This window comes from Myotis nattereri, assembly GCF_964212035.1.
Source record: "Myotis nattereri genome assembly, chromosome: 2".
NCBI classification, from domain to species: Eukaryota; Metazoa; Chordata; class Mammalia; order Chiroptera; family Vespertilionidae; genus Myotis; species Myotis nattereri.
Window position 1 is genome coordinate 58,165,100 of NC_138076.1, and position 27,062 is coordinate 58,192,161.

The 27,062-nt window shown below is 39.8% G+C and overlaps 1 protein-coding gene across 1 annotated transcript in view; it reads right to left on the reverse strand.

Annotated features, from left to right (window-relative positions):
* The window catches only part of SCEL (sciellin), a gene marked incomplete at its 3' end in the record, with an annotated part of 104,527 nt that extends 80,449 nt beyond the window's left edge, over positions 1 to 24,078 (reverse strand). Inside the window, exons 1-4 of the mRNA XM_081083887.1 lie at positions 23,877 to 24,078; positions 4,650 to 4,711; positions 3,259 to 3,376; positions 346 to 405 (exon numbers count right to left, since the gene is read on the reverse strand). Coding sequence (XP_080940013.1) covers positions 346 to 405; positions 3,259 to 3,376; positions 4,650 to 4,692 — 221 coding nt within the window. The 5' untranslated portion in view covers positions 4,693 to 4,711; positions 23,877 to 24,078. The remainder of the gene's footprint in view (positions 1 to 345; positions 406 to 3,258; positions 3,377 to 4,649; positions 4,712 to 23,876) is intronic.
* Positions 24,079 to 27,062: the final 2,984 nt, after the last annotated feature.

Genomic DNA, 27,062 nt, shown 5'->3' on the forward strand with positions numbered 1-27,062 from the left:
ACTCTTTAGCTGTTAGGCCTGCATTTTAGAGTTCCTTTCTCTATGGTTCAGAGATAACTTATCTGGTCAAGTCTCTGTGGGAGCCCTTTCTCTTTCCCTGTCCCATCAGAAGTAGAGGATGGGTTATTCTACTCTTCAAGCTGCATGTAGGGAAGCATAGAGCTGGAGAAGCACAGAGTTTGCCCTGTGCAAACCCCTGGTGATATCACAGAGTATCCTTCACGTGCCCAGACATCAAGGAAAGCCTGAGGCAACCGCAAATATGCAGCCTGTCTTGAACAAGTCTTCTCAAAAATGACCGCCTTTGTGTTTCTGCTAATGACGTAGTTTTTCTGAAACACTCACCTCTCCAAGTCATCATGGGAGTTATGTCGGTTCAGCACCACCCGACCATAATTTTCATCTCTGCAGAGAAAGAACAAAATGAAGTCACATGAAAAGTTACCACAGTATTTAGTAATCGCTAAATAAGGGAGACATTAAACAGCCCACAATTTTTGGCAAGGTTAATTCATTTTTCTTCAGGCATAAAAACACAGCTATGTATTCATTTTAACCAGTCCCCACTTGAAAGAGCACAGTGGAAAGAAACAAGTTTGTCAGTACAAATGATCATTATTCTAATTTATTCCATGAGATTTCCATGTGATTCAACAATGGAGTGAGTGCTTGTTGTTTTGTTTTGATTTTCCATCAGAGTGTGGGAACACGAGGCCGTCTACTTTGTATGCATTAGGAGAGTCACTTTTTTACAGGGAGGCAAAAGTTTTCCATAAAAATGTTATAAAATTAATTGAGCCCATTATGTCTGGACATCTTCATTTTATGGACTTGATAGTTTTCCTTGACAAGTGTAGGAAAATAATTACTAATATTATTTGGTAATTATTCACAGGAGATATAGCCCATTTTTTATCCATGAGAATACACAGTCTGCTCTGGTCTTTAACCCTATGAATTAGGCAGGGGAGACACCCTCCTATCCAATTCACAGATAAGGAAATTGATCAGGGATTTTGTGGCTTTCCTAAGGCCAAAAGGTTAGCAAGTGACAGAGATGGGTCTAGGACCAAGACCATTTTACTCCAAACTTTTGCTTTTCCTATTGGTCAACCCTGCAAAAGACCATCGGACAGAAAATCCCAAAGCCATGTCCTTCTTAGTTTGTACAGCAGACCTGAAAGTACAGGCAATTTTAGGAAATGTCAAAACATGTAGTAGAGCCTTTGGTCTCGAGCCAAGGCAGAGAATAAGTACCTGAACCTTTTTCATGTCAACCCAATCAAACCTGAAATACCACACTTCTCCCGGTTCTGCTCCACTAATGTTACTCAACACTCTGAAACCATGTATAATAAAGCTATAAAAATATAATAATAGACCATTAGAAGCAAAGAAGAATAGTGAAATAGCTCCAGCAAGTATACACCCTCAAATATCCCAAGAGAACTTTTTTATCTTCCTTGGTATCCTTCCTTAAACTTAGAAGTGAGTAGCAGACACCAGACATGTTTTCACCTGAAGAAAAATTATAACGCATAGCCCAAAACTGGGCCAGTGGGAGTAGGGGAACCATTGGAGCCAATTTCCCCTCACTTAGCAGCTGTCATACCACCCAGGCTGGCTTCCCTGGGACTTTATAAGGAGGCATGCTTGGCATAAAAACCATCATTCCTGCCAAGTGTAATTTGTCTTAGACATCTCTGTCTTTACCCATCTGTGCAAATATTTGCAACCCAAAATTTATGCTTTACATTTGACATCACTCTACCGCTATGAAAAAAACCAGAAATGCCATATTAGGCTCTGACAGAAGTCATAATGTTGCTTCACAGAAGGAAGTAGTTGTTGTCCAAGAGTGCTAACTCTAAAAGTTAGTGTGAATCTCCAAATACCCCAATAGTCCCTTAAAATAATATTTTATCACAGAAATTACTAGACTTTTTTTATTTAACAGTTACAAGTATACTCTTCAAATAATCACCCATAGACAGTAAGTTCAGAGTAAGTATTCTGTAATGCAGGTTTTCTGAACTTCAGCGCTAGTGACATTATGGATTTGATTAGTTTTTATTCTGGGAAGTGTCCTGTGAAGCATCACTGTCCTCGACCCTCTAGATGTCAGGTGTACTCCTCCCCTTTTTATAACTAAAAATGTCTTGCCAAACATCTCCTAAGGGTAAAATTACCCTGATTGGATTGAAAACCATTGGTATAATGGAAAGATAATGGTCACATTAAAATCTTGACTCCACCACTTAATAGTAATGTGCCATTGGACAAGTTATTTAACCTCTCTGAGCCTCAGATTTCCCATTACGTCTGGACACCTTCATTTTATGGACTTGATAGTATTTTATCCTCATTACACATTTGTGTGATTGCTGTGAGATTTACTAATGCTTGATACATAAAGTACCTAGTGTCAAGCCTGATGCATAAGAGGGAATCAAAAAAGTGTGCACATGTATATACATAATTTATAATAAAGATATATTTGGGCTGGACAAATGTCTATTGTAAATCTATGTTGGCAGGAAGACAATATGGTCATAGCTTTAAAATCATCATTGAAACAATGCTCAAAGCAGACAAAGCTTTCTGAATGGTAAGTCTTTTCCCTTTCAAAGTAATACCATATTTACCACCAGCTGGAGGGAGATAGCTAGTTGAGACTAAAATTAGTTACAAATTTATTGACTTCACTTGTGCATAAATAAATTTTATTTCAAATTGTTATTACATTTGTAAATGTGCAATCATACTATTCTGTGTTTATTTCAACTGACATGGTCTACATGCACCAGAAATCTCCCCGCCACAAGCATCTATTTGGTTATAACAATGAAACCTTGTTTTCTCTTGCAAAGAGAATATTGAAACAGCTCCAGCAAATATACACCCTCAAATATCCCAAGAGAATTTTTTTTTTATCTTCCTTGGTATTCTTCTCTAAACTTAGAAGTGAGTAGCAGTCACCAGACATGTTTTCACCTGAAGAAAACATTTTACCTCTTCAGTATGTGGACAGTAGGAATGGTAGTGATGTTCCTGAAAATCTTTTGCTACCAATTTATGCTTCATAAATCTTACCAAAAATTAAGCCATGTAGTAAAGTGTTTTAAAATGAAAGTATTCCCTTTTTAGATGGCCATTCGCTTCCCAAACAGAGAATAGCTCTCTCTCTCTCTCTCTCTCTCTCTCTCTCTCTCTCTCTCTCTCTCTCTCTCCTCGTCCACCCAGTCCACATCCCCTTACCTTTCTTGTTCAGGACGGTTCTTTATCCAGCTGTTATCCTGTAAGAAAGTCCTTCTTTTGTTCACCTCGAGAAAACCCTGTTGTCTCTGTGTTGTTCCCTGAGTAGAACTCTTCATAGCTATCAACAGAAAAATGAAAGAATGGACTTGAGTGTGTGTTTGTTAACCTAGAAATTTTGGAAGTCACATCTGATTGGCCAGCATCAACCTTCTAGGCTGGCAAGTCCAGTACTGTTTCAAAGTAGGATGTACCAGCAAGAAAAAACAAATCCCACACCCCATCATCAAAGATAACATGTAACTGCTCAGGTGCCAATTGAAACTGCCCATGCAGCTCATGAGGCCCAGTCTGGCACCCGGGAACATTCAACCATGGGCCTAGGATAAACAAAGGCAGGGCTTCGTGGGTGGCCATTTTACTTGAGAAAGAAATATGCTTCCGAAGTATGCATAGGACTATTTTAAAAGCTTTATGGTTATAAATAACTTCCGTCTTTGATCTAATGGGAGCCAGAAGCATAGAAGGCCATACACAAAACAGAACATTTTTACTGATTTTATTTTTAAAAATTTCTGGATTGCATTTACATGAGTAAAAGCTGTTGCATTCTAACTTTTTTCTTCTGTCTAACTTTAGCAATGCTAATTAAATTAGATAGTTGTTTCTAAGCATTCAATCCTATATAATAAAGAGGTAATATGCAAATTAACCCTCACACTCTCACAAGATGGCTGCCTACGACCAGGCTGGCAGGGGCAGGGGGGTGGGGTTAGTGAGGGATGACCAAACGACTGAACAGCAGGTTGTGTGGGGTGACCAGGCTGGCAGGGGGGTTAGTGAGGGATGACCAAATGACTGAACAGCAGGCTGCATGGAGTGACCAGGCTGGCGAGGGGACCATGAAGGGTGACCAAGCTGGAGGGGGGGTGGAAATTGGGGGCAACCAGGCCAGCAGAAGGGGCAGTTAGGGGTGACCAGGCTGGTGGTTGGGGGGAGATAGGGGTGACCAGGCCAGTGGGGGGGGCAGTTTGGGGCAATTAGGCTGGCAAGGAGGCAGTTGGGGGTGACCAGGTCAGCAAGGGGAGCACTAAAGAGTAACCAGGCAGGCAGGCAGGTGAGCGATTAGGAGACAGTGGTCTAGGATTGTGAGAGGGATTTTCGACTATCGGTTTGGGCCCTATCCCTGGGATCAGGCCTAAACCGGCAGTCAGACATCCCCCAAGAGGTCCTGGATTGGAGAGGGTGCAGGCTGGGCTGAGGGTCCCCCCACACACACCATGCACAAGTTTTGTGCACCAGGCCTCTAGTATGTGTATAAAATCATTAGGACCTGTGAGCTGTTTTCCCCAGATTTTTCAGTTTTCTGAGGAAGGGAAAAATCATCTACATACCGTTTCCTGTGGCAGATGTTTTTCTTAAGGAAACATTGGACATGCTGCCTTCCAGTACAGATCTAAAAGAAAAATGGGGGTGGGGAAAACACAACAATGACTCTAAGAATCTACAAGGGACTCTCCATTGCTAACAAAACATATTTCTTTTCTTTTTTTTTAAAGTATTTTTTGTTATTGATTTCAGAGAGGAAGGAAGAGGGAGAGGGAGAGAGAGATAGAAACATCAATGATGAGAGAGAATAATTGATTGGCTGGCTCCTGCATGCCCTTTACTGGGGATTGAACCTGCAACCTGGGCATGTGCCCTGACCGGGAATTGAACCGTGACCTCCCGGTTCATAGGTCTATGCTCAACCACTGAGCCATGCCTGCCGGGGCTGAGACACATTTTTCATTGTCACTGACAAAGTCACAGGATCTGATATAATGAATACATGACATAAAGTGCCCCCTAAGAGCCTGAGAGTTCATCTATTCCACTGTGTTCATTTTACAGATGAAGAAACTGAGACCCAGAGTGTTTAGTGTCCCCAGTGTTATAGAACAAGGGAGTGACTGAACTAGGCCATCAGCTAATCCAGTTATTCAATCAGTAAATGTGCATTGGATGGGGGGAGGATGAGGGACGTCTGTAATACTGTCAATTTTATATATATATATATATATATACATATAGATGAATGATAATGAAAAAAATTAAAAATATATAAATATGCACTCAATGCCTATGATATGCCAGGCACTGAGCCAGTAGTTGGAGGCGAAAGATGAGTTAGATACGTGGCTAGCCAGGCCAATAGAAGGAGACGTGAACTGACAGCCGAGTTATGCCGAGTGCCCCAAGGAGGGCGCATGGCTCCTCTGAGGGAGCCAAGGTGAACCCAGGCAACTGGAGTGTGATGAAGAAGGAAGCAGCCAGGGCCATGGCAATCACAGAGCTGGAAACTCTGATCATTTAGGTAACCACTGCTTGGGGAAGCCCCAAGTTTCTTAGCGATGACCAACAACCACTTCTAAGCTGTTAAGGGGTTAAGGCAAACCACAGTCCCAGTTTGCCTGGAATTGACTGGGTTTCCAAGCCTGTATTAGGCACTTTTGTGTGTGTGTGTGTGTGTGTGAGCCTCTTCCTTTTAAAAAAAATACTTTTTCTGTAACATACATTTTTAAATTTAAACTGATAACATACAGGACATATCAGGTTTTTAGAGATTTCCTTTACACATATACACATGCACACATACACTTAAAATTATATTTATGACTATGTTAGTATAAAGATGAATAATTCATGCTGGCTACACTATTATATATTTTATTATTATTATTATTATTATTATTATTATTATTATTATTATATTTATTTACTTTTTCTTCTGCTGATAAAAGGAATAAAAATTAGAAGCTTTTTGCGGGCCCCTAAAAAAAATCATGGGCTCTAGGCACTGCCTTTTCTGTTTCATGGATAAGTCCACTCTAGGTTTCCGCTAACGTGAGACTTTCAGTTTTAAAACTGGAAAATTCTTGGGCAGCCAGAGATGTCCGCTCGCCCCTGGTGCAGTGTTCTGCTTTTTGCAAAGTTCATCCAACTGGGCAGGGAATGAAATGCTGGAGGGGCATCAGCTCTCAGGGCAGAAGCACACCCCAGGCCCAGCTTTATCACATCCAAGTTCTGCAACTGAACCACTTTCTCTCCCTGGAAGATGGGGCTAATGACACCTGCCATCAACTACAGGTGGTTGTGATGAGCCAAGAGTAATGTACACAAAAAGCACTTTGTTAAACAACAAATGCTATTGCTACTCTTATCAGACAGCCGTTTATAGGTATAACTTGGGGTGTCTGAAAGCGCCCATCTTTTTATATTCCCAGAGCAGGTGCTCTCTAGGTGCTGTTGTGGGCCGAACTGTGTCTCCTGAAGATCCATATATTGAAGCCCTAACTCTCATACCTCAGGATGTGAATGTATTTGGAGATAGTGTTTTTAAAGAGGTGATTATGTTAAACGAGGCCATGAGGCTAGACCCTAATCCAGTCGTGGGCAAACTATGGCCCGCGGGCCGAATCCGGCCCATTTGAAATGAATAAAACTAAAAAAAAAAAAAAAAAGACCGTACCCTTTTATGTCATGATGTTTACTTTGAATTTATATTAGTTCACACAAACACTCCATCCATGCTTTTGTTCCGGCCCTCCGGTCCAGTTTAAGAACCCATTGTGGCCCTCGAGTCAAAAAGTTTGCCCACCCCTGCCCTAATCCAATCTGGTTGGTATCCTTATAAGAGGAGGAAAACTGGACACACAAAGAGATACCAGAGATGTGTGTGCACATAGAAGGGCCATACAAGGACATAGGGAAACGGTGACCATCCATAAACAAAGGAAAAAGGTCTCACAAGAAACAAAGCCTGACAACAAAACCTTGGCCTTGGACTTCTAGTCTCTAAAACTGTGAGACTACAAATTTCTGGGGTTTAAGTTCCCCGGACTGTGTTATTTTGTTGTGGAAGCCCCAGCAAACTAATAAAGTTCTTCTGGGAAAAGTGATTCTAAGTCATTCCAAGAGCTTTGGATCACACTATCTCTGACCGGAGCCCTTGTGTCATTAATGTTTTACTGCACAGGGCAATTGCTAATAATGTAAATACCTATTAGCCGAACACCTACGCTGAACAGGTTACCTCATAGGCATTGCCTCTCATCCTCGAATAAAGTCTGCAAGATAGTTATTATTACCGTCATCTCCCAGATAAGACAACCCAAGCTCAGGGAGAGTACGTACCTAACATGCCGAAGGTGATAAGAAGCAGAATCTAGTTTCTAAACCAAAGCCAAGTCCTTAGTCAGCAACCAGAAATAATGCTCATCATGAATATTTGCAAGTCCAGACAGGTGCCCTGGCATTAGAGTGAGAGAAGAAGGTAGACAGCAGGGGCCTGCCTGACTCTTGGCATCTCTCTCTGTGGAAGTCCCATGACTTCTGCCTCCAGTGCCCAGCAGCATGAGACCCAGAGCAGCCTCTCAAGGAATCACTGCAGAGGACAAACCCTCACAGAGCAGCCTTCTCTGTGTTCTCCCTGATATTCTCCTGGCATATGTCCACGCAAACACTTGTACACAAATGGGCATAGCAGCAGCATTTAAAACATCCAAAAACTGAAAACAGCCCAAATGCTCATCAAGGAATGAATAGATACATAAGTGTGGTATATCCATACAATGGACTATTACTGGGCAATAAAGAGGAAGTACTGATACATGTTACAATATGGATGTAGCTTGAAACATGTTAAGTGATGAAATAAGCCAGGCATTAAACTATGACATCTATATGATTCTATATGGATGTTATTTTTAGATTTTCCTTGATATCCCATCTCAATTCTCCCTTTAGGCTCTGCTAGGTAAGGAGGAAAGTTCAGACAATACTAATACTTTCGATGACTTTATAGTTATTTACATTTTATCTCTTTGAGTTTCCAGAACAGTGTTTTAAGTGTGACATAATCCCTATTTTGCAGATACAGAAGCTTGAGTAGCTGATGACTGGCCAAACTGGGACTCAACCTAAAATTCTGTAGCTCAAGATTCATCATCTTTCCTCTATGTCAGGGACTCCAGATTGTCACCACTTCCTGCAGAGAGCTGTCTAGAGAAAAGCAGGTATCTCCTCTTCACATTTAGGGCCTGCTCTAGTCAGATCCAACATTCTATAAGAGGGTCTGGTATTTCCCTGCCTTTGGTAGCTAGGCATTCTCCAGAAGTCCTAGCTAAAAGGAATCAAATGAGATAAGACTTCCAAGCAATATCATGGCTGTTAACCTCCTTCTCCCTGCCAGTTACTAGCCTTGGGTATCCTATAAACACCTCACTAACTCCACCCAAGTCCTTGATGTATTTTCTAGGAAGAGTTACCAACAAACCCACTTGCTTTCCCCATTTTATCTTGTTGCCTCTTCCATGGAAGTGCCTTGGCGTTTTGACTTAACCCTTCCCTTCTCAGGAACTAGGATGCCCTGCAAAAGGAAGGAGCAGCCTCCATGGGACCATGGATTAACCACCAGGACTACAGTCACACACTAACAATGGCAGAGCGGGAAATTAGAAGGAGTCTGGTTCCTTGACAGTATCTTAGAGCTGCCACAATAGCCCTGGATTATCTCTCTCTCTGCACTTCTTCTTGCAAGAGAAAAACAAAGCTGTTCAGGAGATTGTATTTCTATATTTCAGTTACTTAAGCCTAATACTGTCCTTCTACCTGTTATGAGGCCATTGTGGAGCAAATAAAAGGTCTAAAAGCCCATGGTGATCTACAAAACATAAGATACTAGTGACTCTTTTATTAGTAAAATTAGAGGCTTGGTGCACAAATTTCATGCACGGGAGAGGGGAACCTCAGCCCAGCCTGCACCTTCTCCAATCCAGGACATCTCTCTCACAATCTGGGACCTCTGGCTCCTAACAGCTCACCTGCCTGCCTGCCTGATCACCCCTAACCACCCTCCCCTGCTGGCCTGATCACCCCTAACCGCCTCTGCCTCGGCCCCCACGACTGTGGCTTTGTCCGGAAGGAGGACTGGATGACTGGAAGATGTCCGGTCAACCCCGTCTAATTAGCATATTACCCTTTTATTAGTATAGATATTATCCCTAGCAATATGTTTATTTGTTTGATGTTCCCATTAAGGTTCACTTGTTGAGTATCTATCATGCGTTTTAGATTGTGCCACAGCTTTATGCACATTATATATTTAATTATTCCAGATGAGTATTATTATAGTTAATTATAGGACCCAAAACTCAGAAAAGTTAAATAACCTGCCCAAGGTCATACAGTAAGTGGCAGAACCAGGAACTGTGACTGTAGCTCCATGGGCTCTTTTCAGGACACACATTATATGTCACTCAAAGTATCATGTGATATGCATAATACCAAACACTCAGGGAAATGTCCTGGAGTTCCAAAAGATGAAAGATAACAGGAGATCTAGGAATATATCCCAAGAAACTAGAAACACCAATCACAAAGTACATATGCACCTCTATGTTCATAGCAGCACAATTTACAATAGCTAAGATTTGGAAACAGCTTAAGTGCCCATCCGCAGATGAGCGGATTAGAAAACTGGGGCACATCTACACAATGGAATACTACGCTGCTGTAAAAGGAAGGAACTCCTACCATTTGCAACAGCATGGATGGAGCTGGAGAGCATTATGCTAAGTGAAATAAGTCAGTTGAAGAAAGATAAATATCACATTATCTCACTCATTTGTGGAAATAATAATAATGAGAAAAACCAGATGAACATAAACTGATGAACAAAACCAGATCCAGAGACAGAGAAGCATCGATTAGACTGTCAAACCTCAGAGGGAATTTAGGGGAGGGTGGGGGTAAGGAGGAGAGATCAACCAAAGGACTTGTATGCATGAATATAAGCATAACCAATGGACACAGACACCAAGGGGATGAGGGCATGAGCGGAGGGGGGGGGAAGAGGGGACAAGGGGGGGAGGACACATAAGTAATATCTCAATCAATAAAGAAAATTTTAAAAGAAGGAAAGATAATGGGTGAGTAGCTAGAAGGAACAGCAATAATGAATGACTGCTCCATCAACTCTGGACAGGTTTAACCTCAAGCCTTACCCCTCCCATGGCCACACTGAAGCCATGAGTAACCTGGCCCTAATCATTCCCTGGACCTATCTCCCCATTAGATAGCTGGATAACATTTTATACTCTTTCCTAGGCCCATGCTATTCATTTACAGAAGGTAAATGAGAAAGGAAACTAATGTATTCTATGTTTAAGGTTATAATAGTTTAATAAGTATGCAGTAATTTTAATGCAAATGTCCAATATTGTGAGGAAATAATGTTTCTCATCAAATCTATGTGAATTTTCCTACATCTCCTGCATGTCCTCCTTCAGCCCCACCTGCTCTGCTTCTTTTTCCCCCTTAAAACCCATTGGCCATTTCACCCTAACCATCTCATATCAACCCACTGGGTAGGTTTTAGAGACTCTATTCTAAAACTGCTAAAGTACAAGCCTCTATTTCATCACCTTCTAATTGCACAGAAATTTTACTGCAGTGGAACTCCTTTCATCTTGTCCAGAATATATAGCAATATTTTATACATAAATATTTCTTGTTATTAAAATATGTCTCTGTGAATAATGCCCTTGTTAAAATAACCTTTTATAGCGTGCATTAGAGATTACAACCCTCTCAAATTGGTAGTATAAAAAATATATGCAACACAATATTAATTGTATATTGTTCTTTAAAGGAATTATTTATGTAGGGACTGAGGTTATCCTGAGTTTCAAATCCACTCAACACTCTTTTAGTCTCTATTCAGCCAACTGTACTCATATCTAAGTGCCATCATTCATTCTAATTAAGTTTTTAACTTCTCACTTTCTTAAGAAAGATGAAACTCCAATCTTGGCTCCTCTAAAAGCTGTTACCAGTACATATGACTAACAATGGCAGACACCAGCAACTGTATTTTAAATCTGGAATATTATGGGCAAAAATGTGTGAAAGCTGTGTGTCTATTATGCTGAGAACTACAAAAACCCTTTCCTGAGTTTAAAGCACTGAATACACAAGCTGGAAACTCTTATATGAAATCATGACATCACAGTTAATTAGGATAGAGGGAAAAAGAAACTTTTCAACTTCTGGCCCACTACCTACAGCTTCTGCCCAAAGACATCTGTCTTTAGGTTTTAGATGAAATCACTCATCTGAAATTCTCAATCACAAAACTAATAAACTTTCTTAGTGCTCTCTGGATGTATTTGAAGCTATCAAGCATCTCATTTCTTAAATTGCCTTCTTTTCAGCTTTTCTTTATCTCCTTATGATCTTTCTCAATTTATAGCACTTCCTTGGGACCACTTAGAACCATCAATCTGCTGTTCCCATAGCCTGATCCCAGCCTCATCTCCTCCTGTCCCAACTCCAAGAATTCCCCAGGCCATCTCCCAACTAAGTTACAATCTTATTCTTCATCTTTTGGGTCCTCTTGACACAAAGACTTTGTAGATTTCACTCTTCCCTTCCCACCCAAGAACAAAATGCCTCCTGATTTGCTTTATAATAATAACTTCACCATTCTCTGCTAACTTTCTCTTTTAAGAAAGATTATATGGGCAAAGAAACTGAAATTGGGTGGGGCAAAAAGAAAAGAGAATAGGAAAAGTAAGACAGAAAAAGAAAAACTGTGCAACAAAAATAAGTGAACAAAATAGAGAATAAGAGAGGACCAAAAAACAAGACAACAAAAAGCATAAAAAAAGAATTCCATTCTGATGGCTGATATTTTGGATCATGTAATAGTTTTAGCTATTTGAGCCAAATTTTATATGTATTATTTCATTTAAGATTCACACAGTGCTTTATGGGTGCCACTATTATTACTCTCATTGTATACTTATGTGAAAATTTATGACCAATAATTTCAATGAAGTCAGAGTCCTTTTGAAGAAGGCTAGGGAAGGAGTTGGAAGTGGGTGAAACTAGTTCTTTCTGGAAAGAGGTTTTAGGATGAGTAGTTTGCCTAAGGTTACATAGCTTGTGCACCATTAGGATTCCAACTCAAATAAGCCTAACACCAAAGTTCCTGTTCCAAAGGCCCAGGAAGCAAAAAGGGGCCAACAAGTACAAAGTTACCAGACTAAAAGACAGGGTGAGAAGAATATTTCCTTTATCACAGACATCCGTGATGGACCTCCAGCAAGAGTGAGAGTTGGAGCAGACTTTCTTTGATCATTTCACCAAAGTCTCATGAGTTCAGCATAGGGTGATGACTGAATATTTTAACTGTTCCAAGCATTTCCAATCAATTTATCAAGCTTCTAAAATACTTATGTAAATTGATATCTCAATGGAAAAGACCAAATATAAATAGTTAGGGGAAATCTTTATAGTGATGGAAAGTATTAAAAAGCTAACATAGAATAAGAAATACAGCTAAAATGTCCAGAAAATGGCATATGTACCCACCCTGGTGGTATTTACCTGTGTGCATGAAAAAGTTTTGAGGGTTTCATGACCCAATAATGTTTCTATACCCACTAGTATTTAAATCTCAGAAATCGCTGGTAGTAGGGAAAACTCCCTGGGAACTTGAAAAGCACAAATTTTATTAAACCATTTTCAATGGAAGAATAAGTGGGACCCAATAATCACCAACCAATAAACAGAAGCATTGTCTTCTAGAAGGCAAATAAAACCATCAAACAACTAATTATCACCTAAAAGAACATGAAATATTATGTAAGGAGAAAACAAACAGAGCTTCATGAAGCATAAATGTCAACAAGCCCATTTAAATTAATGGGCTGTTTATTCTAAATATGCAGTGTGTCAGGAAACCAGTCTTATCAGGTTGGCAGACTGATTTAGCCTGCTGCAATGGTTGTAAGTTGGCTATTTCTCAGACAGGGCCTGACAGTCTGATTTTAACATTGGGAAACTTGCTTACTGATGGTGAAACAGTTCAGAATGTAGCACAGATAAAATCTTTTAGCTAGTCAGAGATCTATATGCTACCAATTTTCTGAGTCTGATAACCACCAACCATAAAATTTTCTTACTGTTGGTTTTTATTTTTAATGTAAGACCCTTGCTTCTGCCACCTATCTTTTCTGCAGATGATAACATCAAGTATTCGCATAAAGTGTCCTACCCTCTAGGACAGTTAGCTGTTTTATTTTACAAAACACTGGGTTAATATTTATTAATAAGAATGCTAATAAAAATGACCTATCACTAGAGCCCCTCATAGGTTATTGTCAGTTCTAAATGAAAATATTTGTTAAATGAGTGCAAATCCAAATTTTGACCACAAACTAGGGCCAAAACCCCAATAGTTGCCTTAAATACTTCATCATATTTCATATTCACAACAGCCCTGTCATGTGGTCATTCTTTATCCCAACTTCAGATATAATCTTTCTCAGAATATTAATAATACATGCTTATTACAGAGAATATGGAAAATGCAAGAAAACACAAAGAAAAAAAAATCAGGCAGCTTTCATCAGTCGGGTTTTTTTTGTTTGTTTTTTTTTGTTGTTGTTGTTGTTTTGCCTATTAGATCCTACAGGTACACATTTTTCAGTGACACTTAAAAATAATTAAATAGCCCTGACTGGTTTAGCTCAGTGGATAGAGCATCAGCCTGCAGACTGAAGGGTCTCAGATTCCATTCCAGTCAAGGGCATGTACCTTGGTTGCGGGCACATCCCCAGTAGTGGGTGTGCAGGAGGCAACTGATCAATGTTTCTAACTCTCAATCCCTCTCCCTTCCTCTCTGTAAAAAATCAATAAGATATATATATATATAAAAAATAATTATTTCTTCTGTGACTACAGAATATTTCATCTTATGGGCCTATTTATCAGTACAATGTAATTCCTCTATTTTTGCAATAAAATCATACAAAAGTCATTGAACACAACTCTAATTATTTTCTTTGACTGAATCCTTAAGTGTGTAATTATTTGCCAAGGGGTATAACTTTTAAAATGTTCTTCATTCCTATTGTCAAATTTCTTTCCATAAACCTTATAATAATTTATAATCCATTAGCAACATATGAGAGTCCATATAATTGCCAGCGTTTAGAATGATCATTTATCAATCTCTTTAATAGTTTAAAAGATGTAAGTGTTATCATTTTGCTTCAGTTGCACATTTTCTAATTTTATTGGTTACTTCTTATTTTGTAAATTATCTATTGGTTATTATTATAGATTTCTTACTACTTTCTTATTTTCTTTATTTATCAGAAATATCCATGTTTTCCCAGTTTCTCACTAAGCTTCTAATTGTGATATTTTTATCAGCAGCTTTCTGGTTTTCATTCTATATCTTTCCCCTATTAACTCTTCCACTCATTAAAAATCCCTGTAGCCCATCCATGATCCTTCTCTCTGACCCCAAAATCCAAGCAATCACCAAGTCTACAACTCTACTTCTACATACTATTGATTGCATTGCTTTTTATTTCAAGATACCAATGGTGCTCTCTTTCCATCAGGGTAAAATCCAAGTTGCTATAAGGCTCCCCAGTCCACACTCTGCAGCCTCATTTCTCCCCAGGCCCCTCCCCTCATTCAGTTCTGACTTTATCCAGCTGCAGTGAGTCGTTCCTTGAGGGCTTCATCCTTTTGTCACCTTTGAGCTATTGTGCTCGCTCTGTGCCTCGTGCCTAAAACATTCTTATTTCTGAGCTTTCTTCACTACTTAACTTCTTTTCAGGAAAGACTTCTCTTTGAAGTCATGTATTAAATATCCTCCTGGAAACATTCAGTGACACCATCCCAACCTGCCCCACTACTTCTTCCCCAGGCTGAGCACTCAAAGAGTAAAGGATACTTCTCTATAACATTGCCATACAGACTGCATTTTTGTGTGGCTAAATATTCTTCCCCAACCCCCATCCCCACACACTTTAAGTCCTGACATCATAACCAAGATCATGTTCCCCACAGCTGTATTTCTAAAGCTTATTACAGCATCTGGCACATAATCAGTTATCCTATCTAATAACAGATAAACATGGTAATTGACCGTACCTTCACAGCACCTCCCATTGGCTAATCAGCATGATATGCAAATTAACTGCCAACAAAGATGGTGGCTAATGTGCATACTGCAGGCAGGGCGGGACAGCGTGAGTGTGAGCTGCCATCCAGGACCCATGTGCGACCCCAGAAGCCGCCTGCCTGCTGCCCGTGATGGATCCGATCCCAGGCCACAGGCCGGCCCCAGAAGCCCCAGAAGCCACCTGATATGGCAGTAACTCTATCAGTAAGCACTCTGAAAGTCAGTGGCATAAATGCACCAATTAAAAGACAGATTATGAGGGTGAATCAAAAACAAAACCCACTTTAAATATAAAGACACCTACAGATTAAAAGTAAATGAATTAAGCTGCAGCCTGTTTTGCTCAGTGGATAGGGCATTAGCCCGTGGACTGAAGGGTCCCAGATTTGATTCAAGTCAAGGGCATGTACCTCAGTTGCTGGCTTGATCCCCAGTCCCTATCAGAGCATGTGCAGGAGGCAACCAATCAATGTGTCTCTCCCTTTCCCTTCACTCTCTCTAAAATTCAATGGAAAAATATCCTTGGGTGAAGATTAACAAAAACAAGTAAATGGATTAAGTAACATTAAAGAGATTATAAGAAAAATATATTCTAAATGTTGTTAGTTGTATAATGGTTATGTTTAAATTATTAACACCTAAGAAGCTGGGTGAAGGGTTCATATAATATGCTGTAGTATTTTATAGTTTTTTTTTACATATATGAGATTATTTCAAATTAAAATATTAAAAATTAAAAATTAATAAAATATTAATTGAAATGTATCTGCATTACATGAAAAATCTCCTAATTGTTTCTAGCATAATTTATTAAATTGTGCTAAAATTTACAAGGGTTCAATTAAAAGATATCTTAATTCTAAATGATGTAATAGAAAATATATAATAGTGCAGTTATAAGCACTTACCTGAAAATAAAAATTTAAAGAAGTGAATTTAAAGAAGGGATTAGCCAAAGAAAATATATGCACAACCCATGGACACAGACAACAGTATGGTGATGGCCAGAGAGAAGTGGGGGGCAAGAGCTGGTTAGAGGGGGAAAAGGGGGGAAATAGGGACATCCTATATAATAATAATAAAAAGCTAATATGCACATTGACTGAACGGCAGAATGACCAGTTGCTATGATGCGCACTGGCCACCAGGGGGCAGACTCTCAATGCAGGAGCAGCCCCCTGGTGGTCAGTGCACTTCCATATGGGGAGTGTCACTCAGCCAGAATCTGGCTCTTGGCTGGCCAGTGCAGAGGTGGTGGCAGGAGCCTCTCCCACCTCCGTGGCAGCACTAAGAATGTCCAACTAATGGTTTAGACCCGATCCCTTGGGGGCCTAAGCCTTTAGTCGGACATCCCCCGAGGGCTCCCTGGCTGCCAGAAGGATGTCTGACTGCAAGCTTAGGCCTGATCCTCCGGGGAGTGGGCCTAAGTCGACAGGTGGACATCCCCCAAGGGGTCCTGGACTGCACATGGGCGCAGGCCAGGCTGAGGGATACCTCCCCCCCGAGTGCACAAATTTTTGTGCACCGAGCCTCTAGTCTATAATAATAAAAGCGTAATATGCAAAGTGACCAAACTGCCGAACAGTGGAACGACTGTCCTGAGGACCACGCTATTACACCCACTGGCGCCAGTCCAGCCAAGGCGGGTGTAATGTGATTGGTCAGGGGATGGGAGAAGAAGAGAGAGAAACATCAATGATGAGAGAGAATCATTGATCAGTTGCCTCCTGCATGCCCCACACTGGGGATCAAGCCTGCAACCCAGGCATGTGCCCTTGACTGGAATCGAACCTGGGACCCTTCAGTCCACAGGCCAATGCTCTATCTACTGAGCCAAACAGGATAGAGCCTAAATTTTCTTTTTATCTGTTGGTGCTGTGAGATAAGTACAATCATACAAGTTACCCTTAACTAAAGTGGGGTCATAATTAAATCCACGTTTATCGGGATTCCAGCCTCCTGCATTCTTCCTATGTGAATTCCTTTCAAGCTTTTAACTAATGACACAAGAGAGTACATGGGAAGGAGTAGGGAAGAAGGCAGGATTTTAGATGAGCAGTTTTCTGCAAAAACTTTTAACTAAAATTAGCTCTCAATGTAGATGTGCCATGCTTATCTTGTGGCTTCTGTGCATTTTCTGGAACACTGCCATAGTCTCTCAGGATGTGTGTATCCCAGTTTAAAAAATGTGGTTTATAGTTCACTACTTTGCCCCCAAAGGTTCCATATAAAGGAAACTTAATAACTTTTGAGGCCAGAGAAATTGGGTCTAGAAACACGGAATAAATCATTTAGATGCTTAGAGCTCTCAGTATACAATGACAATGTGCACTTAGGACTATTCGTTCTCATGTCTAGAAGTAAGCCAGTTGTCTTTAATGGACAGCTATAAAGTGCACTCTTCCAATTAATGATTACAATAAAAGGATGATTTATATCTCTAAAAAATTTAACAACTAACATAAAATGCAAACCTAATGAATGTGTTTGTCATTTGACAAAGCATCCATTTGAGAAAAGATCTTTCCTAAATTCCAAAATCACATAGATTTTTACAACAGTAAGCTAAAAACACTTAAATACATTTGATAAAGAGTTTTAATAAAAAAGTGAACTTGAGCAATTATAGACAGGTACACAGCAATTAATACATGCAGCCCTTGTTTCAACATTCTCAGCAAGGGAAAAGAAATCAACAAATGACATATAAACAGGATAAAGTCAACAGATAAGCCGTGTGAACCCAACAAAGATTTCCCTTGAACTTCCTCCTTAAAGAATGCTTCAAGTTAATGGTAAAAATCATATGCGACATTATCAGTTAAATCATGTTTGCTTAAGTTAAGTGCTTGGTGAATTAAATGATTATATGCAGTTCACTCCACAGTATGAGTTCAGTCACTCAAAACATATCCTCTTTGTTTTGTTTACAAAGTCACCAGAAAAATAGATCTCTCAGGTATTTCCATCAAAATTCCTGTGGTTAATCAAAAACCTCCCAACAAACAAAAGTCCAGGACCACATAGCTTCACTGGAAAATTCTACAAAACTTTCAAAGAAGAATTAATATAAACCCTTTTCAAACTCTTTCAAAAAATAGAAAAGGAAGGAACTTTTTCAAACTCATTTTATAAGTCTAGAATTACCCTGATACCAAAACCAGACAAGGACACCACAAGAAAATAAAATTATAGATAAATAACCCTGTCCCTGAAGACATAAATGCAAAATCCTCAACAGAATATTAGCAAACCAAAATTAACAATACACTAAAGGGATCATATACCATGATGAAATGAGATTTATTCTAGGTATGCAAGGATGGTTCTACATTTGCAAATCAGTCAATGTGATATACCATATTAACAAAATGAAGGATAAAAATCAGACGACTATCTCAATAGATGCAGAAAAAGTATTTGATAAAATTCAACACCCACACGTGATAAAAACTCTCAACAAAGTGGGTACAGAAGGAGTGTACCTTAACATAATAAAGGATATATATGACAAACTATTAGCTTACATCATACTCAAAGGTGAAAAGCTGAAAACCTTTCCTCTACAATCAGGAATAAGACACTCTCACCATTTTAATTCTCTATAGTATTAGAAGTCCTAAAAACAGCAACTAATCAAGAAAAAGAAATAAAAGGCATCCAAATTGGAAAGAAGTAAGACTGTCACTATTTGTAGAGGACATGATATTATATATAGAAAATCCAAAGACTCCATTAAAAAAAAACTGTTAGAACTACTAAATTCAGTGAAGTTGGAGGATACAAAATCAATACACAAAAATTTGTTATGTGTCTACATACTAATAATGCACTATCAGAAAGAGAAATAAAGAAAATAATCTGGTTTATAATTACATCAAAAAGAATAAAATATCTAGGGATAAATGTAAGCAAGGAGGTGAAAACCCTGTATGAAAACTACAGTGGGGCCTTGACTTACGAGTTTAATTCGTTCCGAGACCGAGTTCGTTAAGGAGCTCGTTAACTCAAATTACTCTGTCAACTCAATGCAAAAAATCGGCCAAGAGACAGCTGGTATCTCAAAAAACTCATTAGTCGGGATACTCGTAAGTCAAGGCTCCACTGTGTAAGACATTAATAAAAGAGATTGAAAAAGATACAAATAAATGGAAAGATATTTATGTTCATGAATTGGAAGACTCAATATTGCTAAAATGTCCATACTACTCTAAGTAATCTACATTCCAATGAAATTTTTCAAAGAAATAGAACCAAAAATTCTAAAATAAATATGGTATCACAACAAACCCCAACTAGTCAAAATAATCTTGAGAAAGAAGAAGAAAGCGGGAGAAATCACTCCCTGATTTTAAACTATATTACAAAGCTATATTTATTAAAACAGTATGATATTGGCATAGAAACAAACACACAGATCACTGGACCAGAACAGAGAGCCCAGAAATAAACACATGCATAAATTATCCACTGATTTATGACAAAGGGCCAAGATATACAATGAGGAAGTATAGTATCTTTAATAAATGGGGTTGGGAAAACTGAACAGCCACATGCAAAAGAATGAAACTGGACCACTTCCTTATCCCATTCACAAAAATTAACTCAAAATGGATCAAAGATTTGAATGTAACACCTGAAACCATAAAACTCTAGAAGAAAACATAGGTGGTAAGCTCCTTGACTTAGGTCTTAGTGATGATTGTTTGAATCTGATATTAAAAGCAAAAAGAAACAAGTGGGACTACATTATGTGGGGTGCGGCTACAGTGTTTTGGACAGGTTCAAGCCTCGGACTAATGGAAGGACAGGGTCCTCCCATTGCCACGTGCAAGTCCCAGCTGGAGGGCAGGGCCCTCTCAGCACAATTATAGCCAACGGCTATAGTTGTAAGCTTGAACCTATGGTCCAAACACGTAGCCCCACGTGCTTTGTGATAGAGTTCGGGTGCATGTAGTTAAGTGAGGTTGGAACTCACGAGAATGCTGTAAACAACGTGATCATGCCCCTACTTGGCCTCATGGCATCTGCTATAAAATAAAAACACGGCTTGTGGGCGCTGTCTCCTCATCAGGGAACAGCGGCCCACCGAGACCCAGCTTTTCATTCTCTTGTCTGTCTTTTCTCAATCCTTTCACCACCACCACCACACCCCCCGCTCCCCGACCCCCACTCAGGGTCACTGAACCAGGCTGAGCTGGAATGGCACATAAGGCGCCCTAGGGCTGAGTATGCCATGGCCACGCCGGCTCCCCACAACATTAAACTAAAATGTTTCTTCATTATTTTTTTTATTGATAAAGGTATTACATATGTGACCTTATCCTCCCACTGCCCCCCCACCTCCTCGCTCCTACCCTCACCCCCCTAGTGTCTGTGTCCATTGGTTATGCTTATTAGTATATGCATGCATACAAGTCCTTTGGTTGATCTCTCCTCCTTACTCCTACCCTCCCCTGCCTTCCCTCTGAGGTCTGATGGTCTGATCAATGCTTCTCTGTCTCTGGATCTGGTTTTGTTGATCAGTTTATGTTGTTCATTATATTCCACAAATGAGTGAGATAATGTGATATTTATCTTTCTTCAACTGACTTATTTCACTTAGCATAATGCTCTCCAGGTCCATCCTTGCTGTTGCAAATGGTAGGAGTTCCTTCCTTTTTACAGCAGTGTAGTATTCCATTGTGTAGATGTACCACTGTTTTTTAATCCTCTCATCTGCTGATGGGCACTTAGAGTGTTTCCAAATCTTAGCTATTGTAAATTGTGCTGCTATGAACATAGGGATACATATATCCTTTCTGATTGGTGTTTCTAGTTTCTTGGGATATATTCCTAGAAGTGGGATCACTGGTCAAATCTTTTCATTGCAAAGGAGACCATCAACAAATTAAAAAGGCAACCTACTGAATGAGAGAAGATATTTTTAAATCATACCAGAAAGTAGGTAACATCCAAAATGTGTAGAGAACTCATAAAAATTAATAGCAAAGTATTTGATTTAAAAATGAGCAGGAGATCTGAATAAACATGCTTTCCAAAGACATACAGATCAAAAGAGGTGTTTAATATGCCTAATCATCAAGGAAATGCAAATCAAATCCACAATGAAATATTACCTTATATCTGTTCAAATAGCTATCATCAAGAAGGTAAAAGACAATAGGTACTGGCGAGGATGTGATGAAAAGGGAACCCTTTTGCACTGTTGGTGGGATATAAATTGGTTCAATCGGTATGGAAAACAATATGGAGGTTCCTCAAAAAATTAAAAATAGATCTACCGTAAATCCAGCAATTCCACTTTGGGTATATACCAAAAGAAATGAAAATAGGATTATGTAAGAGATATATGCACTCCCATATTTATTATAGCACTAATAATATCATAATAGCCAAGATATGGAAAAACCTAAATGCCCACGAATGAATTAATGGATAAAAACAATGTGATATAGATTATAGATATAGATATAGACATAGACATATAAATATATATACAGGGTGTCCCCCCAAAAATGTATACACTATTTGAATAATTATTAATTCCAATGGGTTAAATCCGAAAAGAAAGAAACATCAATTGAGCTATCAGCTGTAAAGTGTGTATTATTAAGACATGAGAAAGGGGGATATTATGCCATTTGTAACAGCATGGATGGACCTTGAGCACATTAGCTCATAGATGCAGAGAAAAGTGATTGCCAGATACGAAGGTGGTGGGTGAGAGAAATGGGTGAAGGGTCAAAAGTAAATTTAAAAACATTCCAGTGTTAGAGAAGACAGCCAGGTAGGTAAGCTGCACCTATGGAATGATCGGTGAGGTGAGAATGTCCCTGATTGGCTGTACCGCAACCTATACACACACATTACCTTCCTACAGAGGGGCTAACAGCTCCTGAGATTAAAAACCCATTAATATAATAAAGAACAAGACTGACTTCATAAACCACAAATGAAAAATATACTCCATTATGTCATAATCATATCATACATACTGTCATAAATTTTCAAGTGTAACTGGGTAAGAAAATTTTCACTTCCATATCATTGGTAGTCCATTTATAGATACAGAAGAATGCCCAGTTATTGCTAGTACATATTTAATGTGAAAGAAACTTGAGAAATCATTGAAGAAATTTAGTAACACAAGTCAGGTGATCTGACTTCTCATTCAGGTCCTGTTACTCTGGTCTTGGCAAGTTGCTTAACGTTTATATATTTTGTTGTCCTCATCTAGAAAACCCACGAGTTATGCTAGATGAGCCTATGCTTTTTCCCATTGAAAATTATGTCAATTAGATCTAAGATTTACACGAAGCTAAAATTTTAATAAAATTCCTGGCAGGTTTATCTACATTCACTCTCTATCCTGACATTTAGAATCAACCAAATGTTTTACTACAATTTTTACTGATATCATATCTCAGTTTTCTCTAATACTTTAAACACTGGAGTAAGCAAATATCAAAAAAACTATGTCTGCATTATAAACTGTGGGAGTGAAAGCCAGTTTTAAATTTGATCACAGTTCATGAAAAATAAAGTTATAATCCACAAATGTTAAATTTTAGCTCTCTGGTTACTATAAGTTTGAAAGCCAACTTGTCAAAGTCTTCAGTAATCCTTCAGGAATTGAGCTCTACACCGCCTTGAGATGCACATGACCTGGTCAGCAAGAGAAGCAATGAAAACTCTAGAACTCATTAGGGCAGCCGTGGGCAAACTATGGCCCGCGGGCCGGATTCGGCCCGTTTGAAATGAATAAAACTATTGAAAAAAAAAGACCGTACCCTTTTATGTAATGATGTTTACTTTGAATTTATATTAGTTCACACAAACACTCCATCCATGCTTTTGTTCCGGCCCTCCGGTCCAGTTTAAGAACCCATGTGGCCCTCGAGTCAAAAAGTTTGCCCACCCCTGCATTAGGGCCTGGGACGCTATGGGAAACACCCCCTCTGAAGGACAGAGAGCTGCTAGTTGAAAATTTGAGGAGCCCCTGAATTGAAATTGAGCCCCTCAATTTCAATTCTATTTGCAGCTTTGTATCACATATAGAAATGGTGGAGAAAAACACAGTCCCACAAGTCAATTTAGCTATTATTTATCAAGGAAAGCCTGACTAAAATAACCTTTCTATTCTTATCAAAGGGCTTTTAAAACTGGTTTTTCAGGACTAGGATATGAATAGAAATTGAAAATTGCCCCATACACATTATAGTAATCAATTCTTAGGTTACATTATAGTTATCAATTCTTAGGTTAGAACTCAGGGTAAAGCATAGAGAAGTGAACCAAATGTGCATGAATTTCTGTGAAACCACACTCCCCCCCCCCACCCCCCAATTTAATCCCACCCTGATTCATTCCTTGGTACATTAATGCAAAATATGTGATTTTCTTAATGGGGAAAATAGAATGGGTAGGGAATGGTTTTGGCACCTCTCTCACAGCTCAGTGACTTGTACTGTTTTTAGCAGTAAAAGACAAAGTTAATACTAAGTTCTAATTTTAATCATTTGCTTAGAAAACAAAGAAAGTTATGCAAGTAAAGCAGACATATTTGTTTGCAAATATGATTCCAACTTACCTGTCTTGACTGAAAACCAGGACTTTTTGTCTGAGCAGCCTGCCTGACTCCCGAGGCGGGTCCAGCTGAAACGCCTGAGCACCTGGAGTGGGCTGAGTGGAGCTTCCACTTCACCTGCCCGCGTTAATGAGCAGTTCAGAGGCTTCTCCCTCGGGGGTGAGTCATTCAGGGAGGAGGTGGGTGGTGTGAAAGAGGGTGTCACCTGGTACAAATACCAATTCAATGAAAACAGGCTCACTCCTGGATCTTCTGTCTTTGGTGGATTCTTCTTATAATTTATGGCCTTGTTTGGCCAAAAACGAAAGTGCTGCTGTGATCACTTTTTTAAGTTAATATCAGCAACACACATGACTAAATCACCGGCAAGGTGGCACAGAACTCAATCTATTTTGGATTCTCTTTCAAAAACCAAAACAAAGCACTCGGGGTAGGAGGAATCTCTATCTGCCCACAGTGACCGAAGGCTGAGGCACAGACACACCCAAGGAAGTACACTGCCCATAGGAACCAAGATCTCTTAGGAGAGAAGTCCTTTGGCACCTTGAGATCAGAACATATGAAAGGAATCTGTTACACAAGTTCTACACATGGAGTATTTTGTAAAACTATCAGAGGAAAATACATTCTGAGATATAAGGGTTCTGCTCCTTTTATTATTTTACCTTGTACACAAATGTGAAAAGGATGCTTCCCACTGTTTTCACATCTGAGGGCAGCGGCAGACTCCACTGTCAACACCTGCTCTCGCGAGGAGGGAGCAATGCAGAGGGCCGTGCTAGGAGGGGCTCCTAACATAGGGGTTCTGAGCTGCGCCTTCCACAATGGCCAGGGAGGCCTTACAGAAGCTGAGCAGGTCTGGAACAATGCTGAGGGAGCCCAGGTCATGGGAGTTTCACCTTCATTCATCTGTCACACCAACAATTAACCAGCCCTCCCAGTTTCAAGACAGCTCCTGGAAACCACAGGCCAGCTGAGCTATAGTCACAGAAGTGGCTATAACAAGAACCAGAAAGATTCGGATTGGAAGTCACAAGCAATTGCAATATGCAGTCACTATGAACTGGGACATGACTTTCTTAATGTGCCCTTTATTCTAGGCTGGCTAAGGAATTTAAATCTAAAATGGAAAATGATTTTTTAAATTATATCTATCCATACATATATACATATACATGTATATGTGTGTGTGTGTGTGTGTGTGTGTTTATTCAGCCCTTTAATGGAATTTTATGTATGTAAAATATTTTAGAAATATGTTTTCAATTTCTGTGATGCTCATAAATGTTGGTTAGATTGAGGTTGGATATTAATACTACAGATGAGAAAGTTAAAAAGCCCCAGTATAATGTGGCTGAACTAAAAATATAAATTAGAAAGCCCAAATGAAAGGCTAAAACAGTTTTCAGAGCTGGCTTCTAGGGACAAGTAGTAACTTTCATTATAGAATGTTTAAATGTATGTTTTTGTTCTTCATAAAATATAGAACCAGAAAAATTTTGTACCTTGTAATGAAGTAAAATACACTACTCAAAGTACATTGAAGGCTCTTGAGCTTTTACGCAATTATTTCTGCATGTAATTGAAGGTTTCTTTATTTCATGGACCAGGAACACATACCACTAAACCACACCAGTGTCTTTTCATTTAGAACCAAACCTTTGATTCAAAAAAAGAGCTAATTCTAAACACTTGGGAAAAATTCAGACCTACTTATCACTGAGCATTCAGGGAAAAAAAAGCCAAAAATTAAGAATCTCAGTGTGAAGAGGTCAATCAAGAATGTGCCTGGGTGTGGAGGTGGCAAATAGGTTTGGCCTTGGTTTCACTCTGGACTTCCTTGAATGGGGAAGTCTTGAGCATACTTAGAATAACTTGACTTCACCACACCTATTTCATTGTGAGTGTCGGAGCACCTGAGGTCTGTTTGCAGGGGTCAGGAACATCCAGGTTGGGGGCCATGTAAGGCCCATGAAATCATTTGGTCTAGCCCCACCAAGGCATTAGGGGTGAGTTAATTAAATGTTCGACCAAATACAGCAGGCAAATTGATAATTTCGTATGGCCCACAAATGATCCTATATAATGAAGGCCTAATATGCTAAGTGTCCTATCGTCCAGTCAGCCGTTCAACAAAATCAAAGTGTAATATGCTAATGATATGGTAAGGCCGCTCAACTGCTTGCTATGACGTGCACTGACCACCAGGGGGCAGACACTCTGACTGGTAGGTTAGCTTGCTGCTGGGGTCTGGCCAATCGGGACTGAGTGAGATGGGCTGGACAAACCCTGGAGCCCTCCTGTGGTCCCTCCCCGGCTGGCCAACCTCCAGCGTCCCTCCCCAGCCCCAATCATGCACCAGTGGGGTCCCTCAGCCTGGCCTTCACCCTCTCACAATCTGGGACTGCTCGGAGGATGTTGGAGAGCTGGTTTCGGCCTTACAGCAGAATGACCGGTCGCTATGACAAGCACTGACCACCAGGGGGCAGATGCTCAATGCAGGAGCTGGCCCCTGGTGGTCAGTGGGCTCCCACAGGGAGAGCAACACTCAGCCAGAAGCTGGGCTTATGGCTGGCGAGTGCAGCGGTGGTAGCAGGAGCCTCTCCCACCTCTGTGACAGTGCTAAGGATGTCTGACTGCCGGCTTAGGCCTGCTCCCTGCAGGCCTAAGCCATCATGAGACATCCCCAGAGGGCTCCCAAACTGCAAGAGGGTGCAGGCCAAGCTGAGGTTCTGGGATAGCAAATGTTTTTCTCAGGTGCCAAAGCCAACTGCTTGGTGCTGGCTGCCTAGAAGGATACAAGGTTTGTAGACAGCTTCGGACTTACCCAGGAGAGTGCCATGGTTTATTAGCAATGTCTGCCACAGGCCTCAGATTGGGGAGTGTTTGCTGACCCTTCTTCCCAACACAGGACAGTGCTTTTTCTATGTGTTGTATCCAAAGAAATAATCAGCCAAGATGAACACTACATAATAATGAAAATTATATTACTACATAATAATAAAAATAGCAAAATGTATGTAGCACTTTTAATGTGCCAGGCATTTTTCTAAACACTTTTTATACGTTAATTTAATAATTGTTATTAAATGATAGTTTCCTCCTGCTATATTCTGAATGTTTGTGGTTCCTCACACCCTGACAAATTCATCTGTTGAAGTCCTAACCCCCAAAGATTGGGAGCTGAGA